This window comes from Phycodurus eques, chromosome 21 (assembly GCF_024500275.1).
Source record: "Phycodurus eques isolate BA_2022a chromosome 21, UOR_Pequ_1.1, whole genome shotgun sequence".
NCBI classification, from domain to species: domain Eukaryota; kingdom Metazoa; phylum Chordata; class Actinopteri; order Syngnathiformes; family Syngnathidae; genus Phycodurus; species Phycodurus eques.
In genome coordinates, this window is record NC_084545.1 from 8,676,639 (window position 1) to 8,699,183 (window position 22,545).

The window sequence follows — 22,545 nt, forward strand, 5'->3', positions numbered from 1 at the left end:
AAAGTTGGAAAACTTGAAGGCACACAGAAGCGTAATGATTTATTTAGGTTTGTCTCATAATCTGCTCATCTTTTAACTGATCAATATTAAATCTGAAACAATGGGCATGCATGTATTTGGTACTGTAGCAGGTGTGGATAGTTGATAACGGAGGTGGCAAAAGTACTCACATGCAGAAATGTTGTATCAATGTAATACAGTATATGTAAAAATATATTCTGCTTAAGTACAAGTACTGATTCAACTCATTTACTACACAAATTCTGAAATGTACTTAAGTTGTTGTGACTTTCGGCTTGTCCCGTCACAGGTTGCCACAGCGAGTTGTACGGAAGTAAAAAAGTCATTATTTTGATTATTATTATTATTTTTACTCAATGCGTCATCGGTGTTGTTTGAAAAAAGGTAACAAAGACTACTTTGACAAAGTAATGAATAGAAAGTCTATGTTTTCAAATCTAGGGACTAAAAGTTACAAGTTGTCAGAAAAATAAATAATACCCAAGTACAAATACCTGAAAAATCTATTACAGTACATTAACGAAGTATGCGCTTTGTTACTTCCCACTACTGTTTCATAATAATAATAATAATTGCACTGGTCATTTATGTTACATTATGTAGCAGAAAATAACTTTGGTAGAAGCCAGTCACCTTGTAGAAATATCAAAAGTAATTTTCTATTTCAAAAAAAAAAAGAAAAACTGAGCATTTAGTCTTTTGATTTTTTTTAAAATTTATTTTAATAAATAAAGATGGGGGAATGTATTAAAGTAAAAATATACATTTTATCTACGAAATGTGGGGGGAGTAGAAGTGAAAGTTGCCAGATATATAAATAAAAATGTAAAGTACAGACACATGACAAAGCAACTTGATTACAGCCACAAAGTGGTTGTACTACAAGACTGTTACTACCTAATGACTGAAGAACGATTGATGGATGATGGGTGGGTGAGGATGGATGGATGGGTTGAGTTGTCATTCCTTCTCTCAGTAGTTTATGGTTTCCTTTTACCCGGAAGTTGAAGGGTTAAATGAGAAGCTGAAGGTGTCAAGTACGCATTGACAGGAAAACGCTAAGGACGCTTTCAAAAAGTAAAATAAAAGCCTGCTCTACTAACACTATGGATATTGCTAAGCTCATATACCTCCTCCTCCTCAAGATTTTAACAACACCATTACTTACCCTGCACTTAGATGTAGGAAAATAAAACAATACTTAATGATTTAGTTAAAATACGTTGCACTAAAGTTAAAGAACAATATACCTGAATAAAATAAAAATAAAAATAAAACATTTTTGAGGGTGAAATGCAAATGTTTTGAATTTACAAGTTCAAAACTCCAGCTCACATGTACGTAAGGGAGTGATTCTTTTGTGTACCACCAGAGAAAGCCCGCATACCACTTTTGGCACTTGTATCACTGTTCGAGATCGCTTAAAAAGTGAGAAGAAGCGGCTCAGACAATGGATGGATGGATTCTTTAAAATTGTATTTCCAATTCTGGCCCGAGCCTCGGATCCTTATTATGAAAGGTCGGCAGCAGCAACTTCCGGTAAGTCGTGCCTACTTGACTATCGGTTGAAAGCCGCAACATCGCCGCCTCCCGCTCACCTTGCCTGCCGCCGCCTCTGCCTGAGACTCGTAAGGAGAAGAGGCGTTATTCCATCAATGACAACACATTTGACGACTTGTCCTTATTGTGGCTCGTTCTTGTCTACTTTGCGCCAAGCAGCAGGAGCAGGAGGAGGAGGAGGTGCCAAGCTAGCCGCCGTTTGGTGCAGTCCGCCGGACGGACGGGCGCGCTTAACACCGCAATGGTGCGTTTGTCTTTTGCCTTGTGACACCACCGAGGACGACTCGGCTTCTGTTCTGGTCTGCCGGTTTATTTACGTTGCGAGATTGAAGGTGATTCGCAATGCAGCACGTCGGCGGGTGCTTGTCAGCAGGTGGATGGCCAAGCTGACGCAAAGCTTCTGTAATACCGACCGTCCAGAAGCACCACCGGACCTTTTTCAAGCGCAATCATGCTTCCAGGTGTCGGCGTGTTCGGCACCAGCCTGACCGCCAGGGTGATCGTCCCCCTGTTGAAGAAGGAGGGATTCGCCGTCAAAGCGCTTTGGGGCCGCACGCAGGAGGAGGCGGAGGAGCTCGCCAAGGAGATGGACGTCCCGTTTTACACCAACCGGATCGACGACGTGCTGCTGCACCAGGACGTGGATCTGGTTTGCATCAACCTGCCTCCGCCTCTGACGCGGCAGATCGCCGTCAAAACCCTGGGTGAGTGGTGGTGAGGGTGGGGGGCGTGGATGCTGCCGCTGCTGGGGGTTTGACTGATACGAACGGTCAGTGTGCTTGACTAAATAGGTGTGGCTGGAATATATCATGGTTGATTTGTGAGACGACGCAACGAATGAACTTTCCCACTCTGTTGACACGCACCAGCCATTACAATGTGGACTTACTGACATCCACAAGCAGGCGAGTTTGACCCACGAACACAAGTTGTTGCGTTCTGAGCATTTATTCAGTGTACAGTGGACCCCTGCATATTCAAGGTTCGGCATCTGCTGATTCCCCTTTTTACACATTCCACCCCCACCAATGTTTTATTTATTTATTTATTTATTTATTTTTTCCAACCCCGACAATGCTTGTTCAGGAATTTATTTATTTTTTTGTTTTTTTTAAATTATTTTTTGATTTTTTTTTCCATTGCAATTATAATCAATTATTTGTGGATTTTCATCTGAGTCCCTATTCCCCACGAATAGCTGGGGTCCACTGTACTTGATGTACACTACTAGCTTAAGGTCCATGTATGTTATTCTTTTCCCACGCTCGTAAGCAGTGGTGCAAATTAAAGGAACACTTTTTGTTATATATGTTAAAACTGTCTATATGACCTGGCAGTAGAATGTTATTAAAGTAATCTTTTGAAAAATCACCCTGCTCTGCCCCATCTAATGCCTCGAATTGAATTTTAATTCTTATCTTACAACTGGGTGCAGCGCAACAAGGATAGCCAATTTGAGAGTGTACCAGGGAGCAGAAACGGCTTCGGAGAAGCAAGATATTCACCATCCGTGGCATTGTTTAAGAGAATTGTGTGATGTTGTCGGCTTCAAAAAAGATTTTTGGCACGTGTTGTGTCTTATGGCAACCTAAAAAAACACCAACGTCTGTTATTCAGAAATTCTCCATCTTATCTGAAAAACACATACAAGTAAGGTTGTTTTGGTAGCATGTGAAGTTAATGTGGCTGCTGCTCATTTATAAAGGGAAAAAAAGAAAAAAAGTCTCTTCTGCTGCCTGTGTGTCTGTATGTGTGAGCGATGGCAGAAAGAGCAGCTTGTCATGCCAGTGGCACTCATGAAATGGATCTTGTCACTGCAGCCAATGTGAAAACCACCCAACTCTTTTAAATCACATGACTATGTTTGGACACACACGCGCAGTCAAGCATGTGATTTTGATATCAACTGCAAGTCACGGTGTCTGCCTAATTAGGAAATTCAATTTTGGTAGGCGGGAGCAAGAGAGTGTTGCAAGTTTGTTAGAAAATAAAGAAATAAATTGCTTTGGCACTTCTTGCATTCCCACACTTGTAGCCTTGTTGACTTTGGTTAAACACTGTGGAGTGCCAACACAAGTGACTGGACTGGTGCACAATAGGTGGTATCCCATTGCTACACTTATGTCAATATCTGCAGTGCATTAAATCACAGACTGGCTAGACTAACATCTGCTCATGCCAACGCTACATAAAATGTGATTTATTGGGTGTCTTTATGGGGGTTCTTGTCTAACGTTGCTGATAGTGCCGTTGAGCCAGATTATGAGCTTCAGTCATGTCCCAGTGAACAACGTGTAAACTGTAGCTGCTTGTCAGTGGCCATTCTTTGCATCCCCTTCCTCCCTGCTCATTTCCTCGCAGCTTTTTTTTGTGCGAGCACTGCCCGTTCATTCCCAGCCACCTCTCCTCCTCAGCTTCTGTAATTGCCTTACATCTCCTAAATGCGCAACGCCCATGGAAAACGCAGGCAGTGACGCTATTGTAAGAAGGCAGTCTCACTTCCTGTTGCGTGTGATTGTGATCTCCATGTGGCCGACACAAGCGTGTGATCTGAGTCCTGCGACATCGGAATTTGAAATCTGTACGTACAGACTCCCACCTGTAATTTGCCTGCTAGTTGATTCCTTGCAGATGTGAGAAAAATATAGGATAGTAAGACTGTCATGTTTGCTTGTAGCATGACTGTTGTTGGCCATGTATGGTACAGTTTCAGCGTTGACCATAAAATACCTGCACCGCACCATTAATTTAGGAGTAATATTCTTAGGTAGAGGCAGAATAGGGCTAGTCATGGTGACAAGGAGCAAGAAGCCATCAGAGAGGTCATCAACACGTTGCACGTGTTTTTCAGGTTTTTACTTGACTGGGTTTGTCCTCGCACCAAACTGGTCAATCTTGTTGAACATCATCTCTCCTTCCAATTGGGATTCCTTTCACTTTTTTTCTCCCGCCGCACTACTATGACATTCCGCGAGCTTTTGATGTCACTCAAGCTTTTTGGGCGTGTTTAAAGATTGACCTTAGAATATCTTTCCTGTGTGTGAAAATAGGACTTCTTAAATGGGAGCACATTAGATAAATGCCACCATTTATGACATTTCTGCACGCCATACTAGTAGGACAACTCCATGTTACTAGTGAGGCAAAACGACTAGTGGGCATTTTGGTGCTTCTAGTGCCTGACACATACTGTACCTACTAGGTGGGCCTAGTAGTGTTACTAGTGCAGTACAGTAGTTTGAAAGTAAGGTTTGATTGCATACTAGTAGGCCAGAAGTAGCACTAGTAGTGGAAAACATTTTTTATTAGTGACATTCGCTCTACTAGTGCTGAAGAGTAACATTGCAAAAAGACGTTTCAGGTGCTATTTCTGCCGTTTAGATATTGTGGGCTGAAATAGGAAGTAGAAAGATTTCAGTACTGTGTTTGCTGCGTGCTACTACACACTACTACAACAGTCAAAACCACTTTGTGACAAAAGTGTAAAATCCCTACATTGTTCCATAATGTACAGTATTGTGTAATAAGATCATTTCTGCAATATTTTGAGGCTGAAGTTATATTTTCCGGAAAGGACCAAACTTGCCATTGAACTAGAGTGATGACAATTTAGTGATTCAAAATATATCCATCTGGTGACTCATAATGAATGCGGTCATAGATCAGGGGTAGACTTGACAGAGAGCACTTCCTCTAACCTTTCTGAATGATATGCACATGATTCACATCATTGTCATGTATTCATGGAAGCGATCAAAGACTCAGTCCTTTGAGTGCATGAGGCAGACGTTTGCCTTCCAGCCACTATCAAAAAGCATTTGCCCCCTTCTTGATTTCTGATTGCGTTCACATATTTATCACACTTAAATGTTTTGGATCCTTAAGACAATTTTAATACCTCACAAAGACAGCCCAAGTAAACACAAAATGCATTTTGTAAGTGATGACTTCATTTATTAGGGGATAAAAGAAATCCAAATGTATCTGGGACAGTGTGAAAAAGTAATTACCCCCTATTTCAATGCTGAGTGAACTCTTTCACTACAGTTTTTGGAAACGGAGTTCACTTTCACTTTTCACCATTCCTGATTACCACCAGATTTGTTGAATCAAGAAATCACATGAATAGTACATCCTGGCAAAGGTTGTGTAGACTACAAGATGTCAAAAAGAAATCCTTCATGGCAGAATTGAGAGAAATTCTAGAACAGATGAGAAGCTGATTGAGATTTATCAGTCTGGAAAATGTCATAAAGCCAGTTCCAAGGCTTTGGGACTCAAGCAGACCACGGTCAGAGCCATTACCCACTAAAGGAGAAAACACGGGACACTTGTGAACCTTCCTCAGAGTGGTTGGCCAACCAAAATTACTTGGAGTGTAACTACAACTCATCCAGGAATCTTGATGATCCCCAGGACTTTTGGAGGTATATTAATGCGGATCAACGAGACAGAAGTTGAACTATTTGGAAGGTGTGCGGCCTGTCACATCTGGCATTAAAATAACACAGTATTTAATAAAAGACAATCACGCCAACAGTTAAACATTGTGCATTGGCATGGAAATGTTTATATATCAGCTCAGAGACACCTGCTCTAAAGACTACCCAAAGAGCTATTTATAATCTGGCCGGAAAGGGCAAGTCGGTGTCATCATAAATACGTGTCCTCACTGCAGATGGTGTTGTGCAATTGCACTTCCGACCGGTGATGAGGTCCTTGACAGAGAATTGAACTCTTTTAAAGAAACGCAAAACATCTATTAGAATGTCCCAACATGATAGATTTTATTGTTTTCTTAACCCCTTGTTTGTTTGTTTGTTTGTTTGTTTGTTTATTTGGTAGAGACCATCTGCACATTTTATAATCCCTCATGCACAAGTATCAGTTTTCTGTCTATATTTTGTTTCTAGTTATAATACGTTTTGCATGCAACCAGAGTGAGATTATAATCTGAAATTCCAGTTTTTAAATTATCAGATTGTATTTATGTGTAATTCTTGTTGGGTTACTTATCATTTGTGTAAAATGAAATTTGACACTTTTTCGAGTTTAATGGCCACCAAATAAACGCTTTGGGTTTACCTTCTGATCCCACAATACTTTCACATAGTTTACAGTCTGAAATATTTTGATGTATCAGAGTATGAGATGTCCATGAAATATCTTGTTTGCAACAGTCTTACCGGGCGGGGTAGAAAGTCCAGGGTCAAGGTGAAGTGCGCTGTGTTTGGAACTGTGCAGGGCTCTCTTAGGTCTTTATTCTGGGTGGTTATCGTTGGTTGGCGATCTGGCAGTGGCATCTGATTAGGTGGAACGGTCCAATTTACTCAGGACAAGAGGTATAGCAAATGGACGGATGGATATTTTGGGTCTTGAAGCACACCGAATTGCCTTTGTGTATGGAATTTGCCATTGAGACAAACTTGCTATGCCTGACTTTACCTTACATTCATCAGTAATCTTAGTTTAGGGGGTTTCGGTTCAAAGCCAGCCAGGAGAATGTCACAGGATAGCTGGCAGAAGTAAGCTCTATGAGTTTCTCACTGGCTAACGTTCATGTTCTCCGAGACGTCTATTTACATGCTAATGACTGCTCTAGGAGCATGCTCGCGAAAAAGCCCCAGAGGCGGAGAAAATGATGATGGAGTGACAACGGGGAGTAAAGAGGAGAAAGCTTTGCCGTCCTGTGAAATTGCCTTTGTCTGTTTGATGAATAGCCGAGCAGGGGACGCTCTTTCAGACACGCTGACAAGTGAGCATTCTTGTATTAAGGAGAAAACCTCCCGATCACCGCCCCCTTTAAGCCGTGTCTTTCTTTACCATGGACCTACTAGGAGGAAATGTTGTGTATGGTGGTGAACTCGGTGCTTTTTTTGGTTGAGGGATCTCATTGTGCTACTAAACACAGAGTCTAAGGATCCAACAGGGAGAGCATGTTTTTGATATGGAACGATTAGGATTTTAGTTCATAGGCTGATCACAAAACGCCAAACAGACAATCTCGCTCTCGTTACCTTAAATTTATTTCTGATCATTTATCGCTCGGTGAAAATCTGCGATATAGCAACTGTTTTTAAAAAATTGCTTTTAACCATCCCACACGCTTTAAACACATTTAAACTTATTCAAACAAACTTGAAAGTATTCCTTAGCGCCCGTTCTCACCCTTTCATACTAGTTTGAATTTTAATCAATTTAAACTCATAAACCCAAACTCTTTTGCTCACACAGTTCTCCAAATAAGCACAGATTGTAGCGCTTGCTATAATCTCTTTCTTTTTCACTCCCAGTTGAAGTTAACTGTAAAACTAACATATACAACAAAAGAGACTTAAACATTGAAAAGTTGTTTTTACAAACCAGAATGTTTAACCAAACCATATAATTTCATCTAATGAAAGTCCATTAGCTTAGTGCTAAAATATAATGCAAAACACCATATACGGGCTAATCAAATTAGCATAGATGTTACGGTAACTATAAATGGCTATTTCAACACACAGAAGCAGCAATACATACAAAGAGAGCATATAACAATTCTCACTGTCATATAATCTCTCTGCTCTGCGGGAACAACAACAATTTCTGGAGTTTTGTTGGGGACCGTCTTTGCCTCTTCCACTTGCTCTTAATTACGCTGCTTCTCTTCCAGTAGAACTCAACATGGTACTACACTTACGGCATGCAACTCAAAATTCGGACTTGCGTGTATACTATAGAAACCCGCAAAACAACAATCACTTTAACATCTGCGATACAGCGGGGACAACTGCGATGTAGCAGGGGAACACTTTATTCTGAAGGCAAAGCTGGCCCATAATAATGAGAAAAAGGTGCAGATGTCTTTTATGTTCCAGCATTCATGAATCGGCTTGTTTTGTGATTTTTTTAATTGGCCACATGGGGCAGGAAGGACAACATGAATATCCAAGGAGGGAGCCTTCCTTTCAGACTGATACTGACTGAAGTAATACTGTTTAAGGTTCGATGTGAATAGTGAAGAAAAAAAATAAAAATTGTAAAAATTGTTCACTGCATAGTAGAGCTTTCCATCCACAACAGGAAATTCTATTTGAGCCTGTTTCATTTCCTGTTGCATGCACAAATTGGTGAATTTGAGGTTTTTTTGATCTGTTTCTGATGAAGACTTTCCTGTATCATTCAGTATAACTTCCCTCTTAAAATAAGATGGAGGGGGAGACAGATGAGACAATTCATATCTTCTTCCGTCCTTCTCATGCATGACTCAAGTTTTAGTGTGGTTCTGTCTGGCCTTGAATACATTCCAGCTGCCTGCCATGACTCAACTAGATCTGGTCTTCGATTGTGTAAGATAAGAAAAAAAAAAAAAAGAAAGATCTGAACCAAAAAGTCAAGTTGTGATTCACAAATCATTGTCTACACATCATACCGCATATCAACTGCTTCCTAGTTTTTGATATGAGAGAAATAGACCAAAATAAGCAATGATTCAAAAATCAAATTAACCGTGTGTACTATTTGGCTTAAAACATGTTTTTGTTGACTTGGTTTTGATTAGATTTACTTTGTTTCGTGTTTTGTCAGGTTTTTCTGTGTCACATGTTCATGCCTTGTGCTCGTTTAGTTTTCGTCTGCACCTGTTCTCGTTAGCCCTCTACCTATTGTTAACCAATCAGCTCCCTCCAGCCACTCCCGTCTTGTCCAGGCGTGCCTCATTGTCACGTCAATTTGGTTGTATTTAGGTCCTTGTGTTTGTTGAGTGTGTGTTGGATCATTGTTGTTTCTGCAAGTTATCTTTCTAGTTTTGTTTCTTTGTATCTGGATTTTTGGGACTTTGCTAATGTACTTACTTACATTTTCCACATTCCTTATTTGGCTTTTTGGTTTTTAAAAATGAATCCTTTTGTTGTGATTCATCCTGCCTCGCCTCCTTGCTTCCCTGCGCTGGGGTCCTCATCTTTTTTTCACCATCGCCACAGAATCGTAACATTAACATAGTTTTACCCCACATTCCCAAATAAGAGGTGAAGCGTGCTTGCTTCAAGCTCTTTGTCAGTCACAGTTGTTGACTGTAAAACTAACATATAAAACAAAAGACAATTAAACATTGTATATTTAAACACCAAAATGTTCAACTAAACCATCTAATTTCGAATGAAAGCCTGATAAGATATAATGCAAAACAATATAGATGTGCCAAGGGAAATTAGCATAGATTTTTACTAATCGTAACCCTCCATAAAAACACATAGAAACAATGCATACAACAATACTCAGTCTGCTCTGAGGAAACAAGTAATATTACCCGACCTTAAGTTGTGGGGGGACCTTCTGTGCCTCTTCTTGATGTTGATTTGCTGCATTTGTACTATATATACTGCAAACATTATGTGCAACCCCGTTCAGTACAGTCGTATGATGCTATCCTATTTTTCTCTCTTCCTTGTCTTCTCTTTCCTCTGTAGACCCCAGTGGTTGACAGAAAGAGAGGGCGTCAGGGGGTTTTGTCACCATGACAACACTCCAGATTTAACCAAGCAGCAATGTGTGCTCTCCTCTTTTACGAAAGTTCATCTGTCTCACACAGATATGAGCCTCACACCGAGCTAAATAGGACAGGTGTCACGGGCCCCGTGGTGAAGATGTCACCCAGCTGCCCAAGGGTTTTCATGGTTATTAGTTTACTGTTATTAGAAACGTGGACGTGTCGTCTTTAATTGCCGTATCAGATTGGGTCTTCTCTCTTCGGTGTCACATCACTCTTGGTTCTCGAGATTAATTTCATGTTAAATTAACTCAACTTCTCTTCTCATTATGAACCCCTCAGAAGATAAAGAAACTCAAATGGTTTGACATGACCACTTTGCATTTGGTTGTGAATGTGGAAAAAAATCCAAAAACATCAAAACACAAATTTATTAGAACTGCCCGGCAGCCTATTAACATCCCAAAATGCATGACTCATTCATTTGATTCACAAGTTAAGAGTCTCTGACCTCAACCATGGCTCTGGAATATGTCATAATTGCCTAACTGAGCCGTGTATTGATAATTCCATGGCACTGTCTGTGGTGCTGAAGTAGCAGATGGAATTGTCAATGCACTTTTTTTCTTCTTCTCGTGACGACTTGCAGTGTATTGAGAGAAACACGTTATCAACAACAACGATACAATCACCCCTCATGAAATGTATTCCAAAATATGTATGAATAAGCATTTAACCTTTGGCCTGAGTGTTGTCATGTGATTATCGGTCATCTTTTATCTAACCTCTTTGAAAATCATTAGAGCTGACGACAAACATACTGATACGAGTTTGATGGTCTTGGCCTTTTAGAGTTTTGGCTAGTGTTAAAACATGGATAGTGTTCTTGCTTAACCATTTTTAAATGAACATTGACAATGTAATTACTCTTTGACAATTGTAACCAGTACAGTTGATAAGGCATTTTTAATTTTTGATAATTTGCTCTTTCACATCTTGTATGAAATTTAATTCTGCATCATTTGTGTTATTGCTTTGAGTCTTTCTTACTTTATCTCTTTCAGTTTCTATTCTTCCTTATTTAAATGATACTAATTGTTGAGACTCAAGGGACATACTCCTGTGTTTTTATTAATGAATTACTGGTACTACATCAACCAACAATTATTCAAATTAGACACTTTCATTCTTCATTTGCAAGAAGAAGAAAAAAATAAAATACATGCTGGTGTGTATCATTTTGTTGCGCTTGACCTCAGCCTGATAAAGGCAGAAGACTTTCGTTTCACTGGTGTGTACTGAAGGCTGTGAGCGCAAGTGCGCTGATTAGGATGCAGTACAGTATGCACGTGTCTGTGGGAGAGTGATTAGAAAGGAGGACTTGCAGCTCCGCAGTTAATTAAACCCCAAGCGACCCCGGCACCACAGGAGGTGCAGGTTTGAGCCTGATAACGCACTTCTGTTGCTCTGGGGCAACCGGATGGTTCACTTTTTACAATTTGGCATGACTATTAACTGCTGTACTGCAGCTTTCTTTTCTTTTTAAAAGCTAGTATGCCCTGCTCCTGCCATGACACCACTCAATACAGTGCAAGAATTTACCACTAACATTTTAGCATGTACACAATCATGAACCCATGTCACATACAGTAAATGACTGCATTCAGTGGTCAAAAAATGAAGTTTTTTTTCAAAGAATTATTCTGAAGTGAAGCACTTTATTTGAACACATAATACTTTCTTTTTTTATTTACTTGCTCCCTTTTTGAAATTCACAGCCCTACTTTTATTTAGTAAATGAGAAAACACACAGTTGTGCTCATATGTTTGATTACCCAGGCAGAATTTGTAAGATGGGTACAATTCTTTAAAGAAAACATGAAGGGCCAGGCGAAACACATTTCATTTTATTTTAATGGGATTCAAATTAAACGGTCAAGCATTTCAGAAAAGCATGATCATTAATTCGAAATTAGAAATGAATGATGGTGGTTGTTCAGTCATATTTAAAAAACATTTCACAAATTCTGTAAACTTGTGAGCATAGCTGTACATATATGCATACGTACCCCTGTCATATTGTAATGAAACTGTAGGCTACACCTTTTTCATAACCACTAGGTGGCGGTGGCATATTAGAATGAAAGTATACAGCTTTTTCATAACCACCTAGATGGCGGCATACATTTATAAACGTTTTTTTCCATTTCCCCCTATACCTATGTATCATGCGCACTCTTGACTTTTGACATTTTTTGGGGGGGGAAATGCACATTATACACGAGAAATTACAGTACATTTTGGTTACAACATGACTCTGTTAACAATTAATGGAAAAGAAGCTAGTTGTGCTAGCGTTAAAAGCATTTTTTTGTCACGAACGAGAGGTCTTCAATTTAATCAAATTGGTCTTAAGACCTGGACCTTCAACCTGCACATACTCTACACTTTGATAGTTTCACTTGGCTCAATGCAATGTAGCCTAATGGTGTCATTTACAACATGCCGAGTGCTCTGCCATTACTAGCATGCTTTTAGTGCACCCATTAGCTGTGAGAGGCCTGCAATGAAAGCCTTCCTTTGGTCACTAGTCATCGGGCCATCATCTTCCAGTGAACAGGGTTGGTGCAGGGGTTAATGGCAGCACTTTTAGGAATGCTAATCACGCAAATCAAGGGCATTAGCTGAAGGGGAAAGCCGGCTGCGTGAGACTAATGCCATTCATCATTCATACTTGCATTGTTCTGATGTGTGTGCAATTGGAGATGGAGCTTCATATAGACAATGTAAAACACATCTCTCAAAGGCAACCTGGTTATCTGGTTTAGTCAGTTCATCAGATGAATAGATCCTGTCATTCTGGTCTCTTAGGTGTCTGATTGTGTGCGTACAATACATGATGTGTTTTATGCTGCATCGCGTATACTCTTTTGGACGTACTGCTTTATTCTCTCTTTGTTCTCGTAAACATCTTTCATTCCCTGACACAATATGTCATTTAGTAGAACTTTATGTCATTGCAGGGAGAGCAGTCTTTATATGTATTCTGAGGAGATAACTGAATTGCTTTATTTCCAACCCAGAGCCCAACATAAAATTTTAAAGTCTTGGTTTATGTGTAAAACATGACATCACTCACCTGGTCAGCCTTTGCAAAGATTATATTGTTCAGTTTTAGATTTTAGATGGTTACTATGAATTTTATTTTGTGTTCATTGCAGGTGGAGCTAATGTTGTTCCTCTGTGTCGGTCCCTCCTGGCTTTCTAATTGATTTAAGATCAATTCAATTTGGGATAATCATCTGCAAGAGGGTCCTGGTTTGTCTCTAATCTGAATTGCCTTTCAGCCTATTCACAAACTTGGTTTATTTTTCATTTTTTAACATAGGTTGTCATTTATTTCTGTGATATAGGAGCCGTATTTGGTAATGGAATTCAACTACATTATATTGATATTATTTGCCACCATTTAAAAAGGGTCTTTCTTGGGTTAAAATTTAGATTTTGATGAGTACACTATAAGGGTTTAAATCTATACTTCTAAATATATAATGCACATTATTCATTAATCAAATTTGTCACAATATACTTGTTTTTTCACTTTCCAGTGGCAACCTTGAGAATCTTTTACAAAAGCAAATGCATTCTGAAACAATGACATCACTGTTGAAACATTTAGGATGAGAATGCCCTGGGTTACATTCTTGTGTGTTACTTTTTATGAGAACTAAATTGTGCATTGCTCAATAATTACTTGTCCGCTACTAAGCTATAATGCAGAAAACCAAATTGTTTGAAATATATGCTAAACTAAAATATAGTGCATGGACTTGAATGACATCCATTGTTTGATGGCAGTTACTGCGTGACATTGAGTACAGCATTAAAATCAATATTTGACCCTGAACTAACCTACTAATACATTAACAGTTAAGAATCTGGATTCTGATGGAAAGTTAACTCGTTAGAATGTTAACAATGACTATGCAGGAATGTCAAAGACTCCACCCGGACTTGGTCCTCCTGGCCCACCAGATGCTGTTGCACTGCATGGCAGATGGCTATTGTGTGTCCCAGTCAAGATTGCAGCGTTTTTCCTAATCCACGTGGCTCCCCCCTGTGGTGATATTCAGCTTTTGTTGTCTCTCGGATGCATTTTGGGAAGACAATCATTTTTATATCTCTGGTTTTCAGACCGAGAAACTCTACAATCACTGCCTCTGAATTGGCTCATGCAGATGGCCGTTCTATGCCGCTCTAGTAAACAAAGATGAGTCATGACTCATAAGACGCCATAAGACGGCCTCTGCTCAACCTTCACTTCCTGCGCAGCAACTACTTCCAACCCATTCTCCCTCAACAATAAGCACGTGCACAATCGTTTGAGGTATCAACGCTTACATTCTCAACACCCTGTGTCATACACTCACAAAGGCTGTTATGTCACCATGTCCTGCATGTGGACTGGTGAGTATTAGTGTGCAGGAGGATCTATTGGAGCCATGCACAGGGACCCAGGTGGTCTGGACGGAAGCCAGCTGAGAGAAACGCTTGACTTCAGAGTCAGCCTTTACTTAGAATGACGCAGCTGCTCTCCCTTGTGTCTGTGACTAAATGTCTTTCGAAATCCTCAATCGTAACTTGTAAAAGATGTTCAACAGATATGCATCAATTTACTGCTTATGGTAACTTGTTTCCAGCACCTGGCTTTTACTCTAAAACAGCCTCATGGGATTTCAATCTGTGAGGTCAGCTCAGGATGTCCGTTTTGTACGCATCAACGGTACCTGAAGGCATCACGAGAAGACCTGTGCTAGAACGGGCTTATTTTCTCAAAGTTGAAACACAGGGTCAAACATTTATAGTGACAACCTATGTAATACCAGACAATTGGGCAATTAATGTGTGTTCATCACTATATTACTCTAATCCATCCATCTATAATCATAGTTCTGATAAAACAATGCAGTTGATGCTTTTCCATCTCTGAGTCTCTAGTCATTCAAGTCAGTCCTTTTTATAAACGGTATGTCCTGTCTGTAAATTATTGATGTCTGGGGACCAAGCTGCAGTGCTGGAGTTTTTTTTTTTTTTTTTTTTTTTTTTTTTTTTTTTTTTCTTCAGCTCCATTACGACTCCCCCACAGCACCACTCTGGCTGTCACCCAGTTAAGCTTGCCAGATGACTACTCGTTTGAATCTCACGTTGCGTCATCAAATCTGATGGCAGCAAAGTGACAGCCGACTTCAAAACAAGCACTCCCAGACAAACTGAGGCCTAAATATTATTTTATATATATATATATATATATATATATATATATATATATATATATATATATATCTGTACACGCCTCATTGCCTTCCTTTTTATCTTCACACGAATCTCCATGAAGATATCTTACCAGACTGACCAGTCTGTGCTGCTTTGACTGCCCCCCACCTCCTCAGCGCAAAGAGCTTTACGTATCCTAAATTGCACTTTAATCTGTGACCTAACAAAGTAGGCTCGCATGTTGTTTGCTGATATACCCTCGAGCACTTTACCCGAGCGAGTTCAATTCACTTGAGGGCTTGTGGCAGAGGGTGTTACCCAAATTAATGCATCTTTGTGTGCTTTGCTGACAAGCAGAAATGGATGGAGCACACAAGCGTGTGTATTTTGTGTGTCTGTGAGGCTTGGGTGGTGGGTGGTGGGGTGCTGGGGTGGTGGGTTGGTTCTCCCTCTGAGTTTCTCAGATGTGGGTCAAAAGGATTAGTTTCCATGCTTGGACAATTGCTTCTAATGACAGATTAGAATGGGAAGTTTCACTTTCACAACTAGCCCTTAGCTAATACTGCCACCACTATGCCCCCCCCCCCCCCCCCCCCCCCAAGACTTGGTTTCTGTCTGACATTTATACGAAATCTACTGACTATTTTGTAGAGGTGGAGAAATATATCACAGATGTCACATGCCCAAAATGCTAAGCTTGGCACAGACCCCACTGTATTTTTTCTTATGTGCACAGACAAAAATGTTATTTTTCGTTAAAATTTTGCTGAAAGTTCTGCCCAAAAAAATCTTTATCAAATTTCTGAAAAATCTATGGAAAGTCTATAGCACTTAGTGGTTTGTTCCTTTGTCCATTCACAAGGTTTTACAAGTCATTGATTAATCCTACTACCACACAACAGAAAATTTGACCTCCTTAGTGGAGTTAATCAGAATAATTCCTGGGCTATTTTCAAATCCTGACTTGTAATTTTTCAGGGTAATCAAAAGTACTAACCCATTTCTGAGCCGCTTCTCCTCACAAGGGTCGCGGGAGTGCCGGAGCCCATCCCAGCTGTCATCGGGCAGGAGGCGGGGTACGCCCTGAACTGGTTGCCAGCCAATCGCAGGGCACATACAAACAAACAACCAGTCGCACTCACATTCACACCAATGGGCAATTTAGAGTCATCAATCAACCTTTTTTATTTTATTTTTTTAAATTTTTTTACATAACCTGTTTGAGTGCTTAGTGATGAAACATGATTGATCTGTATGAATTTTCATGCTGGAACGTGTTTTGCTATACAACAGGAAAGTTTCATTTCCGTGTGGATCAATACAATATCTTTCAAACCTAACTGGCAAACTCTGCTCTTTTTTCTGAAGGTATAGGAAAGAACGTGATTTGTGACAGGACAGCAACGCCTTTGGATGCCTTCCGAATGATGTCTGCAGCCCAGTACTACCCCAAGTTGCTGAGCATCATGGGAAATGTCCTACGCTTCTTGCCAGCTTTTGTTCGAATGAAGGAGCTGTTGGAGGAAGGCTACATTGGGGAGCTTCTGGTTTGCGAGGCGCAGGTATGATCAAACTGTAAGGAAACTCGCGTTTATCGCGGGGATGTTCCAGAGCCAGCCACGACAGGTGAAAATAGAGATTTTAAAACCCCTCCCACATGCTTAAAACACATTTAAACTAAACACATTTTATTAGTGTTCCTTAGTAGTATTGTAGTATTAGTAATCATATAATATGAGTTGCACTTTTTAAAGTATTCCTTAGTTCTCACTCTTTAGCTTGTGCAGTTCTTCAAATAAGAGACAAAAGCGTGTTTGCTTGAAGTTGATTTGTCCCCCTCATTTAAATTTGACTGTAAAACTGACACATAAAATAAGAGAATTAAACATCGTATATTTAATCACCAAAATGTTCAACGAAACCGTAAAATAACAAAAGCCCGCGACCTTAATGCTAATATAATGTGGTAATGGAAATTAACATAGACTGTATGGTTATTATAAGTGCTACTAAACACACACAGAGGAGCAACACGCACAACAAAAGAGAGTGAAAAAATTGGTATTTAAATATGAAAATGTTCAACCAAACCAGCGGGTACAACATTACTCACCGACATATGCAGATGAACCGCAATACAGTATAGCAGGGCTTCAACTGTATTCATATTTACTTTCGCTTACTTTTTCTCATACTGTATTTACGTTTTCTTAGCAATGATGAGACCAGGAATCATTTTCATTCAAGCCCAAGAATCGGTAGCATCATGATTTGGTTTGACTCCAGGAGAGAACTCAAAAAATGTTTTTTCTTGCTTATCAAAAGGTTCACTATGTTACTAGAATATGTTTTTATGCTTGTTTTAAGGTCCACAGCGGCAGTCTACTAGGGAAGAAATACAACTGGAGCTGTGACGATCTAATGGGAGGTGGGGGCCTGCACTCAGTAGGCAGTTACATCATCGACCTGCTAACGTTCCTGACGGGCCAACGAGCGGCAAAAGTTCACGGCTTCCTTAAGACCTTCGTCAAACAGACGGACCACATCCGAGGCATCCGGCAGATCACCAGCGACGACTTCTGCACATTCCAGATGGTGCTGGAAGGAGGGGCCTGCTGCACCGTCACACTCAACTTCAATGTCCCCGGTGAATTTCGACAAGAAGTGATCATCGTAGGAACAGTTGGGAGGTTATCGGTCATGGGGACGGACTTGTACGGACAGAAGAACAATGGGGGAGGAGGCCCAGAACGTCTCCTCAAAGACACTACACCTCTTGAAAAGGCTTCCTTACCAGAGAAAGCCTTCAGTGACATCCCTTCTCCATATCTCACCGGAATGATCCGAATGATCCAGGCCGTTCGGCAGGCCTTTCAGGAGCAGGACGATCGGCGGACGTGGGACGGGAGGCCTCTGACGATGGCGGCCACCTTTGAGGATTGTCTCTATGCTCTCTGTGTGGTGGATACCATCAAGAAATCCAACCAATGTGGAGATTGGCAGAACATTGTGGTTATGACAGAGGAGCCAGAGGTCAGCCCGGCTTATTTGATCAGCGAGGCTATGCGGCGCAGTCGGATGTCACTCTACTGTTAGGATCCAGCCACTTGCCTTCAATTCAGGGGCAAAGTCTCCGGCTGAAGTTTTCGATGCACTGCTATCCCTGTCTGTCGTTAGTGACCTCAATGGTATGTTTGGTGCTGTCAAATCTGTATTGTTGCTGTCACTGGCCGGATCAATCCCGGTGCTAAAAGGTGTTTCTGCCTCAGCAGGAGAAGAAAAACAATTCATTAGTCATCCAAAATCTTTATTGATAAGAAAACCTTTCTTTTTCCTTTCTGAAAGCATGACCTTGTCCAGATCCAAGTACAACTGTGTTGTCCGTTACCAAAGGGGTATCGCGCCGCTCACCTCCCGAAGACAACACGACGCACTCGTGAGTTTGAGTGAGACCAGCCAAGGGAGGACAATAGTCCTTACGGCGATGAGTGTCGTACTGCTGTAATGTTGCTATAATACCATGTACTGTACAGGTTTGCCAAGTGAATGTTTAAATTTTTCTTAAAAAGTGTGCTTCAGGCAACTTTTCTTCTCTTTGTGTGACACAAGAGAGGGAGCAATCAATAGTTGATTAGCTGGTGGGATTTTTAGTAGGCTTGAACCTCTGCTTCGATCGTATGCAAGATGTCATTTGCTGAGTTTTAGGCTGGATTTACAATGAGGCTCTAAATGCCAAATCCCGAGAGAGTGCCTGCATCGGAATTGTAGTTTTAGTGACCCAGATCTCATATCCCAGTGGCACAGAAGTGAACAATGATAAATAAGAAAACCAATATGAAACATTACTTACAGTTTACTTGGCCTGGACAGACTCTTCCCCCGCATTGGTTTAAATGAAGGTAACCTCTGCATTACTTTCCTCATGTAATGTTTCATTGTAATGTACCCTTAGACCCTATTTAATAGTCTATGCTTTTCGCTGTATTTAAGATTTACAGTAGGTGCTTTTTGATGTGTTTGACGCTGGTCTGCGTATGTCACTCATCAGCGTATTTCCATGAGGTCAGGCATACAACATTCATGGCGTGTAGCCGATCTCTCCGTTTACACTGCAGTTGGATTGGCAGATATCTGATACATATGTGATCTTTATCCACATTTGGAAAAGACCTCATTTTTATCTGGGGATATCCGATTTCAACAGTATTTGTCGCTTTTTACAACCAAGAAGACGAAATGTGTCGCAATCGGAATTGTGTCACATGAATCATGCGGTTTAAATCCAGCTTTAATTTTCTAATCTCAATGGTTAAGATAAAGTTGGATACCCTGTTTAACTGTTACAATAGAAACAGAACAGAACACTGGGATGCTGGTTGACATCCATTTTGTTCAAACTTGGAATAAAAAAAATGTGTTTTTAAATTCCTATACATAATAATGGCAACTAACGGTAATGGAATCTGTTAAAGGATCCACCATAGAACTTTTATTTACTTTGAAGACAATTGTTCAACATTTTGATGTTTCCAACTGTCATACAAGAGTAAAAAAATAATAATTGTCAAATTATCCATATTTTACTTAGCTGCCAGCACAGACGTGGGACATTTTCGGTTCCATAGTTGGTGTTACGGATGAGACCTCGCGAAAACGCTGCGTTTTCTGCAAGAGGCGTATTTGTTTCTGAAATGTTGGTTTACATTTTTAAAACTGTTCCACTTTAGAGGTTCTACTGTAGTTGAATTGAGCGATAAGTATGCTGCAAGAAAATATAATCGTGTCATTTTTATGAAGCCCGTTTGACACATGCAACTTTGAATGGGCAAAAATCAATGGAACACTGTTGCATTGAGGTACAGTAGCGTATGGTGCTGTATGAAGGGTCACTTGTTAGGTTTATTGTTATGTACACTGTTTTCAGCATTGCTTTCATCAAATGTCCAAGGTGTTAAACGCTATTTTGCTCTGCTGCTTTGTCTTCCGTAGAAGTGTGGCTAGCACATAAATGTTTTTTTTTGGGGGGGGGGGGGGGGGGTTTTGGGAGTGCTTTAAACATTGTTTCATTCGATTCATTGGCTTTCAGTCTAGTCTCCGGACTCTTTCCCATCAACCAGGATTCCGGACACGACTGGCAGTTTTCCAATGAAAAAGGCTCCTCTGCAAACCAAAATGCCCCAGATTGGATTAGTTGATCGTTAAGAATTGTGTTAAACGTGTTAAATGTATTAGCGATGAATGTTCTCTTGAAGCAATGGAGGCAAAATGCACTACTTGGCTACAACTAACAGAAGCGCTGTTGACAACGCAACAGCTATGCTCGTTGAGCGCCGTCCATATAGACTGGAACTCGCTGAGCAGCATCACTAGCAACGAAACAGGAGTTAAACAATCCATTGATGTTCATTTTAACCCCATAGTCCTTTTAGTGAAAGGACTGTCACTAACGTAAACAGATAATTTAAAATAGTCTTGATATTCCTTAATATTGAGATTCAGCCTCTATAATAACATCCCATCTAATGCTTTTTATAAACAGACAATTCTTCTTAGTAATTCAATCACGGATTGGAAGTTGAAGGGTTTTTTTTTTTTTTACACATTTCTAATTCCTCATAATTGAGATGTGATTTGTATTTAAAATTCAGCAAAATGTCAGCCAAACTATGATGCATCATCTCTGATGTTTTTTTGTTGTTGTTTCTTTTAATGCATCACTTTTCCCCTGTGTGGTTTAACTTTCTTAGAACAACGTTATGCTATGTAACAACTACTGAAAATGTACATATGGTTGTATCATCAAAGGAACAACATATTTGTCTAAATAAGCAGTACTGTATGTATTTTGTTTGTAAAAGAATTATAATAACCGGAACCTTTTTTCATGAGTATTGTCAGGTATTTATTGTTTGTCTGCTGTTTGCTGCTGAAACGTCATGGACAGAGATGCAGTGTACGCGACCTGGGACAATATAAGCTGGACCATATATTTCCCGTCTATAAAATAGAATGGTTTGAAACACCCTGGTCTGTAAGGTGTATTTTATTTTTTATTTTTTACACACACACACACACAATCACACACTGTTTTTTTGAACGATCATGTATCTCTAAATTGCTTTGTAATTGTAAAAGCTTTAAGCTTCCAATGTTCTTGACTCAAACTTGCAGTGAGCAGTCATCTTATTTCCAACAGTTGTAAGTCATTTTTAGTTAAATATTCACTTGCCAATTGTGCATATATTACGATTACTATTTAGTTTGGGGACTGGGAGTGTGCATTTAATTACCCCCCCCCCCCCCACACACACACACACACACACACACTTTGCCATCATTTACAAACAGTTCAGGGGGGGGGGGGGGGCAATAGAATGTGGACGTGTTGAGGTAGCGTTCAACTTGTTAATTTAGAACTCAAACGACCTCCAAAGAAATGCTTCTTTTGTGTCAGAGACTAGTTACTTAGCAACTAGAAGCCATGTTGCTGTTTTTTTAAGCCTCCTCCTCGCACACACATAGTAACGGTACCCTCATAGTGTAACCTAGGTAACCCATGAGATTTTGACAAATGCTTTACTTGTGTGTAAAGATGAACACCTGCTATGTCTTGCTGTCCAGCGTTTAAATATATATATATATATTAAAAAATATATGTGCACTTTGCTGTCATTGTTATTTCTTTTGGTGTCGTTGAGGTCTCTTATGCAAAATAATAGTTAATAGATAATCCTGGTAATTATTTTTGGGTGAGGAATAAAAGTCGAAGTCAATTTCCACCACATCATTCATTCTGCCATAATGATGGTTAAACTAACACTATATTTGTTTCAATGCGAAGGAATACATTTCCATCGCTTCATTGCCTCACAAAATGTGTTGGACTCTGCTGACCCCTGCTGGCTTTGTTCGATACTGCACCATATGCAGCATATGTTTCAACTTAACGAGTATGACCAAAACAATGCCACTTGATTTAACTATCATTGTCGTGTTATACTACCGCGTTATAGTCTTCATGATGTGTGTAAAATATTTTGTTGTGGTATGCCTCTGGTATATATTAGAAAATGTACTTACTAAGTATTTTATTAGGTACACTCAGACAAAACAACAACAAAAAAATGCTCGCTTGAGTGAAACTGTCAGAGATGTATTTCTTCAACATAAAATTGATTATTGCTGTTGTAATTTGTGCTTCATACGTTAATCACCTTGTT

At 40.0% G+C, this 22,545-nt stretch overlaps 1 protein-coding gene across 2 annotated transcripts; it reads left to right on the forward strand.

Annotated features, from left to right (window-relative positions):
- Positions 1 to 1,463: 1,463 nt before the first annotated feature.
- On the forward strand, positions 1,464 to 21,622 carry gfod1 (glucose-fructose oxidoreductase domain containing 1). Of its 2 annotated transcripts, XM_061666936.1 has the most exons (4): positions 1,465 to 1,825; positions 2,043 to 2,285; positions 16,694 to 16,887; positions 17,693 to 21,622. In XM_061666936.1, exons 2-4 carry the CDS (start codon positions 2,168 to 2,170, stop codon positions 18,419 to 18,421), a joined length of 1,041 nt encoding a protein of 346 aa, XP_061522920.1. In that variant the 5' UTR covers positions 1,465 to 1,825; positions 2,043 to 2,167; the 3' UTR covers positions 18,422 to 21,622. The 2 variants fall into 2 exon arrangements, with proteins under 2 accessions (XP_061522919.1, XP_061522920.1); XM_061666935.1 differs by having other exon boundaries at positions 1,464 to 2,285.
- The last annotated feature ends 923 nt before the right edge of the window (positions 21,623 to 22,545 follow it).

Coding starts and splice junctions, on each gene's coding strand:
- gfod1 (XM_061666935.1), top strand. CDS start 2,033: ATGCTTCCAGGTGTCGGCGTGTTCGGCACCAGCCTGACCGCCAGGGTG. Junction 2,286..16,693: donor GATCGCCGTCAAAACCCTGG/GTGAGTGGTGGT, acceptor TTTTTTCTGAAG/GTATAGGAAAGAACGTGATT. Junction 16,888..17,692: donor TTCTGGTTTGCGAGGCGCAG/GTATGATCAAAC, acceptor GCTTGTTTTAAG/GTCCACAGCGGCAGTCTACT.